The 19,765-nt window shown below is 39.0% G+C and overlaps 1 protein-coding gene across 9 annotated transcripts; it reads left to right on the top strand.

Moving 5' to 3' along the window:
- The first annotated feature begins 437 nt into the window (after positions 1-437).
- On the top strand, positions 438-19,525 carry sept6 (septin 6). 9 transcript variants are annotated; one of them, XR_006378830.1, is made up of 12 exons: positions 457-580; positions 2,313-2,427; positions 4,658-4,853; positions 6,773-6,959; positions 8,536-8,697; positions 9,443-9,539; positions 10,887-11,055; positions 12,154-12,286; positions 12,411-12,601; positions 13,703-13,755; positions 14,063-14,109; positions 18,275-19,525. XR_006378830.1 is itself a non-coding variant. In XM_044204888.1 (11 exons), the coding sequence occupies exons 1-10, from the start codon at positions 551-553 to the stop codon at positions 14,064-14,066; spliced, it is 1,284 nt and encodes a 427-aa protein (XP_044060823.1). In that variant the 5' UTR covers positions 457-550; the 3' UTR covers positions 14,067-14,109; positions 18,275-19,525. The 9 variants fall into 9 exon arrangements, 7 of the variants coding, with proteins under 7 accessions (XP_044060827.1, XP_044060823.1, XP_044060826.1 ...); XR_006378829.1 differs by lacking the exon at positions 18,275-19,525 and adding an exon at positions 15,305-15,368; XM_044204888.1 differs by lacking the exon at positions 13,703-13,755.
- Positions 19,526-19,765: the final 240 nt, after the last annotated feature.

Below are 19,765 nucleotides of genomic sequence, written 5' to 3'. Positions count from 1 at the left end.
ACGTATTTAGAAATTTTGTCCCTGTCTACGATGAAACACCTTTCTAGTCAGAGATGTATATTAACTGTTAGCTAATCAGCCCCACTTCCTCTGTTCAAACACCTCATATGTGTGTTTATGACTGCACTTAATATATTTAAGTCATACCAAGATACCTATATGTTGCCCTTATCGCTAGTTTTTCCCGTGGTTTTGCCAGTTGCTGCTAAATAATCATTTCCGTAAGGTTCATTGACTGCAGCTCACTTCTCGCACAGGACGAAACCATGAAGGCATCCTGTGGGGGAGCTCAGTGGGTAGTGCTCGTGTTTAATCATAATTATTTGGAAGAAATTACACGAGCCGGAGTGTCTGCGGCGTCTATAATTGTCTTAACTAAAAAACACTCAATGTGAGCACAGTTATCACAGTATCGCACCTGAAATAGCCTATTGAACAGTGGTACATTCCCAATAGGCCATCTTTCGGCGTAACTTCAACGGTGTGCAGCTCCCCTTTGCTAAACACAGAGAGCAGCAGAGGTTTCGTCCTCCAGCTAACTGCTACTACCATGGCGTCAACTGAGATAGCGAGGCAAGCGGTGAGTAGCCTGTTTTACTCAGGATGCCATTGTCAGTAACTACACATACCTCTCGAAATGTGCTTTGCTAGCCTCAGTAATGTCAAAAATATAATTTTAGCGTCACGTAAGAGAAAGCAGTTTGGAATACATTTAGGTTAGCTAGTTAGTCACCACCCGCTTTCCGTGGTTATATTTGAAATTCAGTGTAACGTCGCTAAACAAAATGACGTATAGTTACGGTTAGCTATTAGGAATCTGATTATGCATTTTTAAGTCGTTTAAAATAGCCGATTTTAAAGAAAGGCCCCAGGCTGCTCAGTCGTAGCTTTCTGTTAAAATATTTTCATTCCGGTGTTCATTTTCGTAAGCTAACGCCTGCAGATTTCCTGTGCTGATATCGTTAGCTAAAACTGCTTTTCAAACGACATGGTGCGTTTGAAATATTTTAAATACTGTGTAGCAGACTCCGTATTAGCTCATGTTTAAACGATAACCTATTATAGAGCCATCGGAAGGCCATTCATTCTGAACGGCCCCATTTCAGCACAGCTACGGTGCTCATTTCCGTTATGTTGTTTCATGTAAGTCCCGTTAACTTTCAGTCGGGCGTTGTCTGATGTTCATAGAAAATATGGACTAAACTGATTTTAGTTAGTTTTAGGCCTGCATTTTGAAAAGCGTGTGTAAAGTTTGCCTGGTTTTTGTTTGGGTGGGGGGGAAAGGAAGCCGCTACACCCAGAGAGAGAGACAGAGCTCAGAATAGCGAGGTTTTGCAGTTTGATATCCCTTTGCGGCTCAATGAATGAAAACCCGCTGTGTGTAACTTGGCTGTGAGTGTCTTGGAAAGCAGGAATGATTTCAGGAATGTTGCACTTGCAGCTGAAGAGGAAAGGCTGTTTGTCCAGTCACATTACCCCCAGTTTTCCAAATACTCCCTCAGCTGTTTAAACCCAATTTCAACTATCCAAATAATCCACAACTGTCCAGTACCATCAGCTAGTCCAGTCATTTTAAATTGACCCTCAAACGGAATGTTTTTCTCTCAAAGCTTATGCCACATTGGAAAGCAACATTTGTGTTATGTAAAGCCACATAATGGCAGGTTGGCTTGCTTTGCCATATAATCTAAATTCTTTGCTTTCCTGCACCTCATAATGTAGACGCAGGCTGCAGAAATGAGTTTCACAGAGATGGAGATGCTCACCAGCAGCCACACGCCCACACACACATGTAACAACAGTGCTTTTACACTTTGGTGTTTCTCTGGTCTAGAGACTGTGTACAAACAGTGTAATAGTAGAGTGAATGGAAGTGCAACCAGACAAAAATAGGGAGTTTAAGGGTTCAAGTTAAAGTGACACCACAGAAACACAGTGTTGTTTTTACAGTTATTTTGACATGAACTGCAATTTTTTTCCCCATATATGTACATTGTGGTTTGTAACTGTCTCATCTGTGGGCAGAAAGTTACAGCTCAGGAAACAGGAAGTGAGCTACACTGCACCTGAAGTCAGTCTCAAAAACTAACATGATCAAATATGGTAGAAAGTGTGGCGATTCAAGTGTTATTTGGTAATTTAATGTTATTTCTCCAGCATTTCAACAATCACTGAGATGTAGATGTTAATTATAGAGAATCCAGTGCATGTTTACAGGCGTGAGTGCCTTAACAAGGCATACTAATGCATAACGTGGTCAGTGGTCATCAGCTATGTAGCTGATGTTTTAAGTTGATTTCTTTTGTTTTTAGGGTGAAGGTGCTCGTGCTGTCCCTCTGGCAGGCCATGTCGGCTTTGACAGCATGCCTGACCAGCTGGTCAACAAGTCTGTCAACCACGGATTCTGCTTTAACATCCTCTGTGTTGGTGAGTGTATCATGCATAAAAATGCTTTTCCTCTCTCCCCTTAGGCTAGAAGACGACTTATTTACTTCATTGAAAGTCAGGCTTTTCCACAAGATGCACAGCATATTGTTCAGTATTCGACCTGCTTAGATTCCTCTGGGCCACTCAGCATTGGTTAACATGATGAGGAAGTTGGTCTGGATTCAGATAGGAAGTTCAGAAATGTCTGCAGGTAGTTATTTGATTTTATTATGACATTATTCATCAGCATGACTGTTAACAACTTACAGAGTACAAGCCTTTTGCAGGATTTGTCAGACAGTCAGAATTATTTGCCTGTACGTTAGATTTTATATTGACAAAACAAGTCACTTCAGCTTCATTAAGTGCAAGAATTATTCACTCACACATACACTCAGTTGTCAGTTTATTAGGAGCAACAGTCCTGCAATAAACTCGAGCTTTATGGAGGAGATGAAGTTCAGTTTGTGTTGAAGCTGTTTTGGAGAGGCCTTGATTCAACTTTATGGTAATTTTTAAGGCTATAGTTTGTGGTGCTGTCTCATTGTATTGTGTTATACTGATTTTTTCCATTACATTTGTATCAGTGAGTGCTGGCTACAACAGTTCTTGCTATTTGGAATCATCTTGTTTCGGGGGCACATGGGCAACCAATTGTTTGGCAGTGTTTTCTTTTGCTCTGCCTTTTGCCCCCCCCCCCTTTAGATTTCTTAATTTTAGTATACACAGAGAGGAGGCTATGGCACACACACAAATGTGTTGTGCACACAGATATGCAAATGCTTTTAAGCTCTGATTTCTAGACTGATATTTTGTAGATCAAATTTCTGATGGTGATGCTATATCATTTTGCTCCAGTTTTTAATATTTTACTACTGGTTAGAGAGCAGTAGCGAATGTTGAAAATTTCTATTTCTATAAGACCTTGTATGCTATCTATTTTGTTGCTATTTAGAGGTCTAGTTACAGTACTACAATCTGGGTCTATATTTTTAAAGATTTCGCTGATGCCTAGTGGCCATTTTTAGTGGTTTGACTCACCTCCCAGCTGGAAACCTCTCTGCTATTTTGTGGATAGTCCATTTATATTTGTGTAGGAATGAAAAGTGGAAAAGGTCAATAATTTTAACAAGCTAATTTTTAGCACAGTCCGTGCAAGAATATGGAAGCAAAGATGATGCAGGAGACTAATAACATGCAAACTCTAAATGCTGTCGTGTGACTCACAAGTACAGCATTTCACAGTAGTACAAGCATTACTTGAGGCAAAGGCATGTGATCTCTGTTTTTTATAAATTGGTTGTAGTCTCAAAAATGTGGAGATGAATGGGTTTCATTAGTCTAAAGGATGACTGACATTTCTGCACAGGGTTTTTTTTATTGTTATTTATGATTTTCAGGAGGTTTGATTTCAATCCTTTCCAGTTTGGCTCTCAGTTTCTTCAAACAAGATGCCAAATTGCCTTCAGCATGAGAGACTTCTCTATAGTGACTTAAGCAGAGCTCAGAAACAGGCAGCTCAAGATGCATCAGTTACTTTTAATTCTTGGGGAAAGATTGGAAATTAGGAACATAGTGAGAAATATCCTACAAAAATGGGCTAACATGCTTAGACTGTAGGTCAGGCGGTGATGAATAAAAATAGAATTTCTTACAGTGGGAGCTCTGTATCTGAGTCATCTGACAGCCACTAAAAGTAAATAGATGTCAGAATACATCAGAAAATAAGCAGCTACTAATGCTTTTTTTGTGGCTGTACATTTGAAAAATTTATTTTTTTTATATATATATATATATATATATATATATATATATATATATATATATATATATATATATATATATATATATATATATATATATATTAGTTTGAAGCATATTGAAAATCTCCCATTTAATCTACTCTTACTTTATTAGACACCGTTTTTAGGCTTTCTTTTTTAGTTCCATTAAATAGGTTGTCAATAAAAGTGTCTGATGTGCTTGAACACACATTTATCAGAAGCTGACAAAATAAAAAGGTTCAATAGAATTCAATTTCTGCTGATTTGGAAGTATGCAGGGTATAATGATAGACATTACCATGTACGTTGCAGTGAAAAGGACAGTTAAGTGTGAAGGAAACCACGTAATTGATTTAAATGATGTAAAAAAAAAACAACAGCTGACTGAACTCAAGATCAAGGTTTGTGGAAACCAGTAACATGATGCATTTTCTCTGTGCTGTCAGGCGAGACGGGTCTGGGGAAGTCCACCTTAATGGACACATTGTTCAACACCAAGTTTGAGGGTGAGCCCACTCAGCACAACCAGCCCGGAGTCACTCTCAAGTCCAACACCTATGAACTCCAGGAGAGTAACGTGCGTCTCAAACTCACTGTCGTCAACACCGTGGGCTTCGGAGACCAGATCAACAAAGAAGACAGGTAAAGCAGTCTGGATAACTGTCACATCTTTAAGAGAGGAAAAAGTCTGATCTTAGTAACCTGGTTTCTTTTATACCGTTCTTTTGTTACTGACAGGCTTTGTCTTTGTGAGCAATAGCAGAAATTCACACTTGATTGTGAACACAACATTCCTGACATATAATGACTCTCTCTGAGCCTTTTCGGAGCTCAGGTTTCCTTCAGTCCCAATCCTGCAAACGTACCCTTTGGACGCAGAATCAAGTCTACATCTCGAGTAGTTTCCTCAGCAGTTTCATAGTATCAACTTCTAAAAACAGAGACCAGAGGTAGATGCTTTCTTTCCTGGCACAGCACCGAGGCTTTTTCTGGTGTCAAAAAAGATTTTAGATGCTGTAGACTGGAAGTATTTCATCAAACATAACATACTGTTACCAAGCCTGGCATCCACAGTGTAGTTGCTGACTCTGCTCCTGAGGTAAGTTCAGGGTGATAATGATGTCATGTAAGCTCTCTAATGGGAAGGCTATGGTTGTTTCCAGGTTTTACACTTTGTTTAGTATCAAATTACCAATCATAGAGGAAGTAACATGGACTTACTGCATTTTACACAAGCACATACTCAGAGTAATGTGAACTGCCACTGGCAGAATATCCTACAGTGTGTTCACAAGTTGTGTGTTTTTCTGTGTTTGTGTCTGTTAATGTGTGTACTAGGAAGGGTGGATGCTTTTGAAGCTTCCCGTAGTCCTCAATGCATGGGGTCAAAAATCTTTTTTCGTACGTCTATTTTCTATAACACGTATCATTTTGAGATGATGATTCAAAAATGAATGACCATTTTGAAGATTTATCATTTATTAAGTAAAACGCTAAACATGTGGTAGTTAGACCTTCTCAAATGGACCTTCAACCAAATGAGACCATCTGTCCTCACAGAGACCAAACCTGAGGATGGATTCCATCAACCTTCCAAAATTAAGTGTTAACCAGGAAGTTGTGTAAATACCAGGCGTAAGTTCCATGATAGGTGAAGTTTACAGTATGAGTTGTGACATTTTACTGCAACACACGGTGGACAATTGGCAAACAATATAGCATGTCAATAGTGAATATTTTAGCAACATATCTGGGCTCCTATCAAAAGCAAATTATTTATGCCTGGCTGCAAATTTTAACACCCTACTGTGGCTTTTTTAGTGGTTTGGATCAAACCATATTTTTACTGGTGGTGGATAACTAACTGAACACAAATACCTGGGGGAAAAAATGTGGTTTCATAACATTTCCCAAATTTAGGAGTTGATGAGCATCGCCTAAATGCCTCCCAGCTGAAAACCTTGAAAAACTCTGTGGATATACTGAGTCCATTTATATTTATGTTTATGTAGAAGTGAAGTGGAAAAGGCCAACAAGAATGTGTTTTCATTATTTAAACAAAATAAATGTCATTGTTATCCTACTTTTTATATTGGTGCTGTTTCTACCAAAATTTCAAAACACTCTAGACAAACATTAGCACATTAGTAAAATCGATTCAAGAATATGGAAGCAAAGGTGATGCAGGAGACCGTCAGCTTTTGTCGCAAACTGTAAATGCTGTTGTGTGACTCAATAGTACAGCATTTCACAGTAGTACAAGCATTACTTGAGGCATGTGATACCGCCGGCCTCAAAGAATACTCCGTGTGTTTCCTCCAAATTCAAATTTGGGCAAAAGAAGTCTGCATTTCTTGGCTGCATAAGGAGGAACCTTTTTAAAGGGCAGTGTATCTATATCCAGTCAGTGTCGCTACACTTTTGATATAGTGTAACTTTGCACAGATGCAGATTACTCTAAAAACACTGTGTATTCTTTAGTAGCAGAACAGGACATGTTTTAATAAACAGTATGGAAAGAAATACTCAAATTTCCTTCATGTTTCTCCCTTTTCTGACAGCTACAAGTCTATTGTGGAGTTCATTGACGCCCAGTTTGAAGCATATCTACAGGAGGAGCTGAAAATCAAGCGCACGCTACACAGCTACCATGACACCCGCATTCACGCATGCCTGTACTTCATCGCTCCCACGGGACACTCGCTCAAATCCCTGGACTTGGTGACCATGAAGAAACTTGATAGCAAGGTGAGCTTCGCTTCAAACTGTTATCATCAGCAAGAAGCAATTTTTATGTCTCAAAGTTTCAAAGAAGAATTTGTTTTTGTTGATTTGTTGAGCTGAGGGATAATTTACTCAGAGACCCACTTTCTATTCTGGGTGTTTTCCATCAGATCCAGATCAATTCCAGCTAGTGTTAGGGTTTAATAATGCCTCTTGTAATATAAAAGCATCATGCAGTTTATTGGAAATTGTGCGAGATTCAGAAATGTAATAGCCATGGTGTGTGTCTGTTATTTTTTAGCATTAAGTGAGAAGTACAGTTGCATTGCAGGAGACTGATGTTAAAGAACAGCTATTAAATAATACCTACGAACATGGATAGACTTACTGTACTTACTGCGTGTCATAGATATACTGTAGGTAAATCCTTTGGCACTGTGTTGAATGCTGTTTGCAGCATTTGATCCATCTACTCTAGTCATGGCTCATAAACCTTTTCCAGGGCATCTGCCTGCATGCAAATTGGCTCTGGTCTTGTAACTGCGTCGGCGTAGGTCAGCTGTGAAATGCAGTCGGCTCAGTGACTGCTGCCTCATTTTTTGTGAGGTCTTTTCCACAGTAGCTTATTTGCATGGACCTCCTGGCTTTTGTACAAAGAGTCGGCTCAGTGTTTGCCAGAGCAGCTGTGCCCTCTGGCAAGTGCTCACAACAGCATCATCCAGAGCAGAGCCTCCTCTGCTTATCCATGGGGGGGGGGTTCACATACTCTGCTGAAGTGTCCTTGAGCAAGACGTTGGGGGTGCAGTAAAGTATTTTTGTTCACATGACCCGGAGCATGCCCTCCTGTTAGTTAAAGGGGCCCCGAGTTGGAGAGCAAATAATTTGGGATTGTGTAGGCGACAGGGCACATAGAAAATAGTTGTGTGGGAGTGAAAGTCTCATTTTTCATCAGCCACTTGTGCATATATGAGAATGACCCTGCCTTTCTGTTTGGATAGCATGGATAGCATAAATGTTGTTGAAATCAACTGAGTCTGACTATTAACACCATGTTTGGAGAGCTTTTAAGTGATCTGGAGCAGGAGATGGAAGCCTACTGCTCCCTTTGCTCCATTTACTATTTTTATCTCTGTGCTTAAGAATGTGTAATTGTCTGCAATACACAAAGACCTGATTTGCAGAGGTCCTGGAGCCAGAGCAATGTGTTGAAGTAGAGAGCACAGGTTATTCAGCACCCTTTCCTTTTATGAAATTTTATTTTAAATTACTACTATTATCCTGGACAAACAGTGATTGTAAGGGGTATAAAAGCAATAGGTATAGGTGTATTTTATTCTGTTACTAAACCAGAATGTTGTTCAGTTGGAGCTACTATTTCTAAAAGACCAGAATTATTTGATTTGTAATGTGTTTAACCTTTTGGTCCTTTTTAAAAATACATCAACTCTTTTCCAAATTTGGAACTGCACAAATGGTGGTGAGGAAAAGTTGCCACTGACAGATAGCTTGAAGCTGCTCTATATTTAGCTGCATATCTGAAAACTTTCTCTGCACCTTGTCATTGTGTCAGCCTACGTTAAATCTCTCCTCATTTCTGCAGGTCAATATTATCCCAATCATTGCCAAGTCGGACGCCATCTCCAAGAGTGAGCTGGCCAAGTTCAAAATCAAAATCACCAGTGAGCTGGTCAGCAACGGAGTGCAGATCTACCAGTTCCCAACTGATGACGAGTCTGTGGCAGAGATCAACTCCACCATGAACGTAAGGATCACAACTGGCTTTCTATCTACATCACATACTTTTACACCGAACATATTACTTAGTTCATATTAGAGATGATGTGTAAGGTCATGTTGATCAGACTGAATCCTCATTTTAATCTACATACAATGGTTTACTCAACACATCTCTTGTTTGTACATTTTAACATAAATTCTGTAATACTGGCATAAACAACATGTGATGTAGAATCAGGACAGGCATCGTCTGTGTCTGCTCAGACTGTCAGGAAGCCGCCCCATGCAGGGAGGAGTGTGTTCAGAGGAGCACAATCAGCCATCTAACTCTGCAGGAAATCTGCAGTGTGGGAAAGGGCCTGTGCTCACTGACAGATGAGCCAAGGCTCACTTGGTTGTTTATGAGGCCTGATCTGTGGAAATGCCTTGACTCTCCCTGTGTTAGACCGTTGCCTCTTGGCTGTTTTGAGCTGTTTCTAGGTGTCTGTGAAAATTAGCTCTTAATGGTCAGGTTTTGTAAATAGAAGTATTGCATTTTTCTTAGTTTTCTTTGTGATGTTAACTTAGGAATGTATACTTAGCTATGTGTAGGTTTTGTCCTGATACCTGATGTATGAATGAGATAGTTGCAGTAATACTTTTGGATGTTTGAGTAATGAAATATTAGCAGAGCTGCAGCATGTATATGTGCAGTTTAGTTGAGGAGAATCCGCAGAGCTCTCAGGTGTGTTTGGCAGTATACCAACGTTGCTTTTCCCTCTGCTCCACAGAGCCATTTGCCATTTGCCGTAGTGGGGAGCACGGAGGAAGTGAAGATTGGTAACAAGATGGTGAAGGCCCGGCAGTACCCTTGGGGGACGGTTCAGGGTAAGCCTAGGTCACATCCTACACAGGAAATGAGATTGTGCTCCTACTCGTCAGAGCTACTGCAGCTACCCCCTACCATTCCTCCTCGGCTGCTGCAAACTAGTTGATAACCAATGAAATAACCTCATTTAGCTTCAGCACTCTATCTGCCATTATACTGTATGTTAGAGCTGCAGCAGCTCTTAGCTCTTACAGATTTCGAAATTGTATGTCACTGACCAAGTAGATTTGTTGTTGACTAGATCAATCCATAATGGAGCCACAATACTTATATTAGCTCATACGAGTATCTGAAATGTGGCGAAGCTCATATTACACTAATCTGATCTTAAGCTATTTGATACTTTTCCAGCCTCAAACTGTACAGCTTTAAACTGTATGATGTTATCATGAAGTGTGTGTGTCTACGTGTGCCGGTTGTTTGCTAGGACTAGGCCTATCCAGCACACAGCTTAAATGCAGTGCAATCCATAAGGATGTGGAGAGTTTGGGGTTGGTTGGTTTGTATTGGGCTGCAATTTACAGTTATTTAACCTGCAGATTATTTTCTTGATTAATCGCTTGGTCAAAGTAGTGAGATTTAGATGAGATTAAAATGCTCATCAAAATTTCCCAGAGCTCAAAGTGAGATCTTTTCAATGTCTTGTTTTGTCCGACCAACAGTCCAAAACCCAAAGATATTAGAAAAAAGCAGAACATCCTCACATTGTAGAAGCTAGAACCACAGATGGTCTGCATTTTTGCATGCATAAATAACTTAAATGATTAGCAATTATCAAAGTATAGTTGCAGAATAAATGTTGACTACTGAATTAACTGTTGCAGCTCTAGTTTTGTACTCCAGCAAATTGAATTTAAAATGTATTGTCACCTCCTGAGGTGGTGCTTTAGCATTAATTTTAGGGGTGTATACATCCATATCCAATGATCTGTGTAGAAACTGTAGCCCTTTTATACACAACCCCCCAGGGTAAATAGGGCTACGATTTCTACGCTGTTGTTACTGTTGTTACCCAATATGGATATGAACACCCTCAAACATCCCTAAAGCTGAAAGTCAGCAGTTTAATCTCAGTCATTGATGTCACATAATCTGTGCGAGTGTGGTGCTTAGCTCAGTCCAGTAACAAAATCAATAGACAAGCCACAGGACATGAACACTATTCTGTTTTGAACTGGCACTGCTGGTAAAACTGGGTTAAGTCAGTCAATGTAAACTTTGAGTGATGCTAGTGTCTCTTTCTGCTACTCTACACATATTGCCAATTACATAATCCATAGTGAAAAGGTTGCCATCTGATGTGTTGGGTAAAACATGCATGTGTCACTACGATGTGTCTCTCATAGTGGAAAATGAGAATCACTGTGACTTCGTCAAACTGCGAGAAATGCTGATCAGAGTGAACATGGAGGACCTGCGAGAGCAGACTCACACGCGTCATTATGAGCTCTACCGCCGCTGCAAGCTGGAGGAGATGGGCTTTAAGGACACAGACCCTGACAGCAAGCCCTTCAGGTAGTAAACTCGAGACAGCTCTCATACAGCTGGACTTGTGTTTTTTTATCTTTTATCTTCTTGCTCTCCATCTACATCTGCTTGTTTCTACTCTGCTCTCTATTAACCCTCTAGACCCCAGTAGATTTCTAGTATGTTGCTGCAGTTCACTGAGAACCCTCACTTAAATGAACATTTTCCAATTACAAACAACTCTATCTCAAAAACAAAGAAATTGACAATCACAAGTTGTGTTCATTTAAACAAAACTCTTTAATTTTATACCAAATATGTGGCATGTGTAGCTGTTTAGACCGAGTTTGATTCAACGCATTAAAACACCAGTCAAAACAACAAATAGCACGAAAAACTTTTTTTCTTTGTAAGAAACTTTAATATCAAAACTGCAAGTCACTACAAACTGTACTCAAAGTGAGCCAATAATAGCCTATAATAACATCCTATTTAGGTTGTTTTACTAAGGTGTAGCCTACATAATATGAAATGAGTAACTGTAATGATGCCAAATAATCAAAATATTCAATGAGAGATTCAATGGATTCTAAACGAAGATAAAGTAACTCCAAATCAATTTTACAACAAGAATGTGATGCACAACATTTCTCCCCCTCTGCTTTGACACCAAATCACAGCTATAATCACACCCTATTTTTACTGAGGTGTAGGCCTACATGAAATTAGTATATAATTATGCCAAACAATCAAAACATTAAATGAGAAATGCATCTCAGTCTACCTAAAAAGAAGAGAAAGTAACTTCAGCTCAATTTTATAATGAATATGTCATCCACAACATTTCTCTCCGTTTGCTTTGTGAGTCAATATTCAGAGTCTGACAACAAAACAGATGCTTCACTGGATAACGCTAGGCTTTGAAAATAAGAGAGACATGTTCTGCACTTCAACCCACACAGCAATGTTAAGAACAAACAACAGAAATGTGGTAGTAGGTAGTCTCTTTGGCAACTTATATAAGAACAAATTGACAAATTTATATGTGGAAAAGTCGCTGCATCTGGTGTGTTGTACAGTGTGTAGTTCAGTGTTCAATGTTTCTGCTATTCATTTTTATCCCCTTTCTCCTTTTTTCTATGCCAGTCTTCAGGAGACGTATGAAGCTAAGAGGAACGAGTTCATGGGTGAGCTGCAGAAGAAAGAAGAAGAAATGAGGCAAATGTTCGTCCAAAGAGTCAAAGAGAAGGAGGCTGAGCTCAAAGAAGCAGAGAAAGAGGTATCATCATTAAACTTGGATGCTACCCCATCCTGAAATATTGTGCACTAGTCTTTGTTTAAGGAAGTTTCTGCTCTTGTCTTGAATAACACAAAGCATTGTTTCTTTTGTCGCCACCACATAGCTGCACGAGAAGTTTGACCGTTTGAAGAAGCTCCACCAGGACGAGAAAAAGAAAGTGGAGGAAAAGAAGAAGTCCCTGGACGACGAGCTCAACATGTTCAAACAGAAAAAGACTGCTGCAGAGCTCTTGCAGAACCAAGCCCAGCAGGCAGGGGGCTCTACCACACTCAAGAGGGAAAAAGAGAGGAAAAAGTAAGTATTGTTCTCTTCCTCCTGTGCCTTCCTTACGTCTATCCTTACATCTTAGGTGCAGGAGACCACCTCCAGTTGTATGAGGATTGGAAACATCTGGATACTGTGAAACTGGGAGGAACAAGGCCAAATATTATTGCCCTCAAGATTTGTGTTACACATCAGTACGTGAATACCATTGCTGAAGTTGTTTGAGGTAAAGGGTCCTTACATTGTGCATTAGACTAAAATATGTAGCTGTATCCTCACAAAAATGCAAATTAATTTATTCCACGTGCTGTAGACAGAACTTCATTTTGGTACGTCCTGCTAATATCATCAAGTGCTCTCTTTCACCACTCAATAATAATCCACCTGATATTTGTATAGTTTAATGTGTACAGTAGTTAAAGGCTCTGGCTACGCCTAAGAATTCTCTCAGACTCTCACTCTGCTCTTTATTTCCGGGAGGCAGATGAATGCTCCAGTTTACCCTCCATACAATAACAGAGAATATGTTGAGAGCTGACCAGAATTCATAATTTATCATCACCAATGTGGAAAAATAAGAGGAGCAGAGAGGGGGAGAGACTGGTGAAAATGACTAACGATCCTCATCTAAAATAGTTGAAACGTTGCCAACTGCCAGCATAGTTTGACGAGTGAATTCCAGTCAGAAATCATCAGTAATCATCAGAAATACTTGGAACAGATATGTGTAAATAACTTTATTTTATTTGCAACTCTGTTAACAATTACTGGACAGTTCCCTTAACTTGAAAGGGAGCTGATAAATGAAGGAACATTTCATAATTGTTTTAGTTGCGTCATGGAAACTATTTGACAATTTTCCTCCATCCCATTAGTTCTATTGTAGTCACAGTGGCCACTCCTCTGGTTTTAATGAATCTACGATATGAACTTTTCCTGGTATATCTGACATTAATTCTGTTCTTCCCAGTTTACATCAATAGTTTCATTAAATCGTGAGCGTATGACACTGTTCTCCACAACATGTTTCACGCTTCGAGGCAGCCAGATGTGTTCAACTATGGTTGTAGTGTGCTGTTGACGTGTTTGGTCCCTTCATGTTGGTAATCAACTCCTGGTTTTGTGTTGAAGCTGATGTGACGCTGTGCCTGTTAGAAAAGGAAGAAGACACTTGCACTGAGAAGGTTCTTGTTGCTTTATTTTCTTCCCTGTTCATTTCTTTTCTACACAGCCACGTCTTCCTATTATGAGCTCTGCCTGGAAAAATGTCTCTTTCTAAAAGGGGGCAGCTGTGCAACTTTGTCTGTGGGTCACTGATTAAAACTGACTAGTGTTAATAATAAGTATGTATCTGTATTTAACTTTCAGGATTAAGTCAGTGTTTTCTTCAGTTCCCAGAAGACACAGTTATTGATTACTGCTTGTTGTGTAGATGTGAATCTGTCCTGTGAGTGCATGTGTCACCTATGTTGCATCCATAATGTTTTCCAGTTAACTCCTCCCACACTTGCTGCATGCTGCATGAGGCACCTTTTCTGGTAAGACTGCCTTCTTGAGTTACACCACCAACAATCTAACAAAATATAACCATAAATTAGGTGTCATTGATTGGCTAGACAAACCTTTTAATTTATTACATGCACACAAATAAAGAATTATTCTAAAATACAATATAGTAATAAATCATTACCCAAATTAGAATTTAGGAAAAGAGAATCTGCACACTGGATTAAAGGTCCTAAAACTTTATTGGACTGAAAAATATAGAACGGGCTGTGCACACAACTACCTTTCTGCATCTCCACATTTGAATTTAAACACAATCAAATGAACCTTTGTTAAAACTATTATCTTAATTCACATCCATTTAATTTGCTCTTTAAAGTTATTTAAATGTGATACAGTCTGAGAAATGGGTGCAATAATTCAGATATTTTGTTGCAGGCCTGCAGTATGTCATTGGTAACATCTGTGTCAATCATATCCTTAAGCTGGCAGTGTTTACCGTCCTTGTACCAGCTTCTAAATCAACCAGTTTATTAGATCCCCACACACCCATTTGATGTACTGCCCCATCTGCTTCCCTAAATCCACAACAGTCTCTTTTTTTGTGGCTCTCCCAAGTCCTTCCCCACCCGCCCCAGCAATCACACAAAGAGCCATTCAAGGCTGAACTGAGACTAACAGGTCACACCAGAGCAGCAAATAGCCTCAGGGCCCATCTCTGTTTATAGAGATGACATGTTTTGTTGATCTCGCAGCCATATGACGACCCCCTCTTCCACCCCTCCCTCTTGAGTGGATACAAAAGCCAAATCAACAGAGAGAGAGATGTTGTTGAGACTCAACCGCTGGGGAGGGTAGAAGTGAACGAAGACATCTGTCTAGCAATCTGTAAACTCCTCAAGCAGCTCAGGACTGTTAAAATAGATGAAAACAAGCTGCTGTTTGATGAGTAAGATACTGAGCAACAAGGAAGACAATCAGACACATTGTTTAAAGCTCAAGGGCGTGACAAAACCTCTAAAAAGAAAAAAATAATTTATTCGTCTGATTCCAAGAAGTAGACGACTGTCCTTGCACCCTAACCTCTGTTGCCTTGAAAGCATGATCTCCTCTAAATGCCATCTGGTCACTAATGTTGATGTGATGTCGCCGATGTGAAACAGTGTGTGTCGTGATGATGTTTTAACTCAAAAGAAAGCAATAACAGCCCTTCTCTCTCATTTCCAGCTTAGGATTCCTGTAGAAAAAGTACTCCCTTGTGGCCATCCTGCTGTGAATGAGTTTCCACCCCATCATCCTTTACAGTACCCCTTCCCCACCCTCACCCTCTCCCCATAATTGAACCCTCCACATGCTCTCTGGAAGACGCTGGGCATTGCTATCAGTTTGACATCACTTTTGTTTTGCTGAATGGAGCTTGTCTATTAAATGGTTTGTACAAGCAATTATTCAGCTTGTCTTTTTATACAAATTTACAAAAAAATGCATTCCATATTTGTTTTATATTCAGTGATTCTTTGCATGATGGAGTGAGCTTTTTTTAAATATTAACATACATGACTACTGTTGTGATGGGCAGAAATGTATTGAAGCTAAAGTGAAACATGCATCAGACAGTGGGACCTGAGTGTGTGTGTGTGTGTGTGTGTGTGTGGTCAAAGATCTGCAGTAGATTTAAAAAGAAGTAATAATTAACACAGATGAGGATTGATGCAAGGGTGGATTAAGTAAATGTTGTATTAAACTGATCCATCTTCAGATTAAAGGGCAGCAATCATCTTAGTGATCATCCATTTTACAAACCCCATGTAACAGTGTCTGAAATAACTACTTACCTTGAGATTGGAAACAACAATTACCAACATACTTGTTCGTAATTTAGTCATTGGTTTGGGGTTGAGCTAGTTTGTTATTCGTTTAAAGTTATAATCCTTAAGATTTCAGTCCTGGTTGATTTGCCAACACCCTTGGTTACTCTGGTAACAGCAGAGCTCGTTGAGCTGCTACTTTGTCAGGAATACAACAAAAGAGCAACCGGTGTATCCGTTAACAGCCATCGTATGTTTTCCATCATGCCATGAGCAATTTTTTTGTAGATGCATTTTTGATTAGCAATCACTATTAGCATTATTACATTGCGTTTCCTGTGACTGCTTCACAATAAAAGCCCACCCCGTGTTTCATCAGTTGAGCGCTTTTACTGTGAAGTAGCAGCAGTAAAGTAGAAGTAGCAGTAACTTTATACAGATCTGACAAGGCTGTAGGCGAGTGAACAGTAAATGGTGAGGCTGATATCAATGAGATAAAATTACAATAGATTACATGCATGCATCTTTTCCTTCTAATCCCTGGTGCGTGTGAAGGCAAAATGAATCCACCTTGGGAATGGCGGACCCCGCCACTAACAAAGAAGACTATATTATATAGAGAGATAATTACAGAATGTAAATACATTGAATGACTATTGCAGAAACCATAAATAGTATCAAAAAGGGGGTTTTATTTCATGAGGAATATAACTTTAAAACTTCCATTAATTATTACCTCAGCCATATATACTTTAGACTTACAATAAGAACTGAATTTGAGATTGAATTTGTTTGTGGTATAATATCCCTTTGCTGATGCTGTTTCACTTCAGCTTCATGCATGAGTAGTTGTGAGCCTAATCTCTGTGCCACTTCTCCCATACCTCATTCATTGTCATGTGTTATGTGCATACTTGTCTTAGCTTTCACATTTGCACTTTTTTTAATACACAAATGTGATGTTTTTTAACTATATATTAATGTTGTCAGTGCAATTGTAACTTTCTTTTTATTTTACTTATGAAGGCACATTTCAAAATCATTCGTCATGCTGTCCATTGTCCTGCAGGGACCAGTTTTGTTTGTATCAGTGTTACGCATAAAAGAAATATTATCTCAAAAGAAAATAAAGGCCAATTTTTCACCAAATATTACAACTGTAGCCATAATCATTGTGTATGACAAATATTGCTGTAAACTAGGAGATAAGATGAAAGTCTAATAACCCCAAATGTGGAAAGTGGGTATGCTTGATTTGCATGACGAAGTTTCAGTTGATTGTTGTTCATTGAGACAAAAACAATGTCCAAGTCTACATGAGAGTGAATGAATGTTGATGCCAATAAGCGTTACTCTGAGGAGAGCCCCGTCACTCACATCTGTATTTGTAGAGGACAGTGTGGTCCCAAGTCTTCTCACAGCTTTGGTTAACCTCTCAAAGTCCAGATTTCTTGTTGCGTCATGGTCCTATCTATTGAAAATCTTCAGGTATGTTTATTTCTTTGTGCTCAGAATCACAGAGCATCTGTTAACCTCAGTTTTTTAATTTTTCTTACCAGTTCAAGGTTGCTTTTATTGTCTTATGAAAGAGGAAAATTATCTTTGATTGAAGACACTGCTGCATAAAAACACTTTGCTTCCACATGATACCAGGGTCAAAATACATCAGGAGAAAGAGCCATTCCTTCCTCCTAATCCTCAGCTTACTGGTCTGTGTGGTTTCACTTTCCTTTGCAGTAATCCCTGGCTCTGCACTGAGTAGGTCCTCAGCCCTCAAGCTTTGCTAAGGGACCAGCTTTTGTGGGCACTGAGTACCTCAAATGTGACCAGAGGCTTTGTGGACCCCATCCTTCAGGGTTTCTTAATCATTACCTGCTCTGCTATAATATTGATTAATGTGTATCTGTGTTTCACTGCAGCTCTAACCTCACCGTCCGCAATCTAATTCATGCTTTATTGCCTCCGCTTTTGTTTATATGTGTACTGTGTTTTGCTGTGACTAACACCCTTTCCACTTCAGTTGTGATGGAGATTACATGTGCACTTGTTTGTTTGTTTGTTTGTTTGTCATATTTGGATTGCATTTACATCCATAAGAAGACAATCATGTGGACTTAACACATTGTACAAATTTAATTCACTGCTTAAAAAATCATGCAGCATCATCAGTGGGCACAATCTCACGATTTTATGCTTAATGTATCGTTTGAACGACTATGATCCTGGGGATTTTACCACCTAACTTTGTATTTATGATAATCAAACCTAAATCTGTTTTCTACCTGATATCAGATGCACTTCTAAATCTCAAGCTTGAATCATGTTTTTGTAAGCGTTTCTGCTTTGCCACCTCTCTAACTGCCGGCTTTCTTTCTCTTTGTCTCTTTAGCTTCTTTTAATCTGTCTTGACCACCTGAAGAGGGGATTGCAGCTTCAGCAAGAACTAAGCACCCTTTACCTCTTCCTGTTTTCCTCGCTGTATGAACCTTTTTTATTCTCCCCATCGCATCTCCTTTTGTTGAATATGGCCTTATGTGGACTCGCATGGTATTTCTGACCACCTAACGAAGCTCTAAACCCAGGCAGGTTGGGTACCAGGCACAGTTTAAATCTGCTATTATGTCTTAATGTATATAAAGAGACTCTTGTAGTTAATAGAAGTCATCAGTTGGGGTTCAGACATTTACAGGACTCATAGGTGAAATCATCATTTAATATTTACTTGAAACAAAATAGCAGTGACCTGCACTATGCACTCATCTTTTCAATAGGATTCTTAATACAAAGCGATAAGGAATAAAATGCTACTGAAACATCAAGGCTTGCTGATTAATAACAAACTTCTCAAGGACAGAAGCACTTAATGCACTATGTGTAATGTGTCATGAAGTACAGTATAATGTGTAGTCATGTTGTTTTCTTGAATTTAGTTAAGTTTTAAATGAAAATCTCCTGATTCCAGGTTTTCTGAACATCAAAATTAAACAGCTAAATTAAATTAGAGTCATAATCATGCAAAAGCCAAAGCAATATTTTATACGTCATTTGATGGTGCCCATGTTTACATGTCACTGTTGAATACCATGGAGGTCACATGTAATGGCCTTTTATTACACATTGTGCTTTAATATTCACTGGCCTATTCTATATTTTGCATGCATCTTTTTGTTTCCTTACCGCTGTGATCTTTGACCTTTTTGACCTGCTTGTTTTTATCCCCTAATAACTCAAATGCAGTCCAGTTTAACTTCATTGCTGTTTTCTTCAAATGGTGCATATTATTAATGTATATTTGCTCTGTCCTATGATTTCAGCTCCCTTTTTGCCAAATATTAGTATAAGGTGGAGTTGAACTGAATCCCAGATAGGAGTATTAAAAACAATACTCATGCATTTATATAATTTATAAGGATATATTTTGTGTATTGAAGTGGAGACTTGTTGTTTATTACCTATGATCTTTGGATGTGACTCTGAGTGTAAAGTAACATTTTGGTGTCAGCAAATGCCATACATTTTTCTAGTATCAGTCATCACCTCCTGTAGTCAAAAACTCTCCCACACTACAAATTATTCAATATCTTACTTTAGTTTAATTCCATTGATGTACATTTTCAATAAAAAATATGATCCAAACTTATTAAGCTTTTGTCTTTTATTCACAGTGTTGGAAGCTCACGGTTACCCCTAATGTTAATTATTGTAGTTTTTATGGGCTGCGAAACTCAACTTTGACTTGATACGACCTGTAATCAGCACTTTCTATATAATGAGTATGAAAACTGTGAGACACCTTAATGTTCAGTCAGTTCCTGCATTGGGAACTATTTATTTTATTTATGTATTTAAACTTAATTTTACCAGGAAGTCTCTTGAGAAA

The sequence above is a fragment of the Siniperca chuatsi genome, linkage group LG8, assembly GCF_020085105.1.
Source record: "Siniperca chuatsi isolate FFG_IHB_CAS linkage group LG8, ASM2008510v1, whole genome shotgun sequence".
In the NCBI taxonomy this organism is placed as follows: domain Eukaryota; kingdom Metazoa; phylum Chordata; class Actinopteri; order Centrarchiformes; family Sinipercidae; genus Siniperca; species Siniperca chuatsi.
The sequence above is the reverse complement of the archived record's forward strand: the minus strand, read 5'-3'. Positions and strand labels throughout refer to the sequence as shown.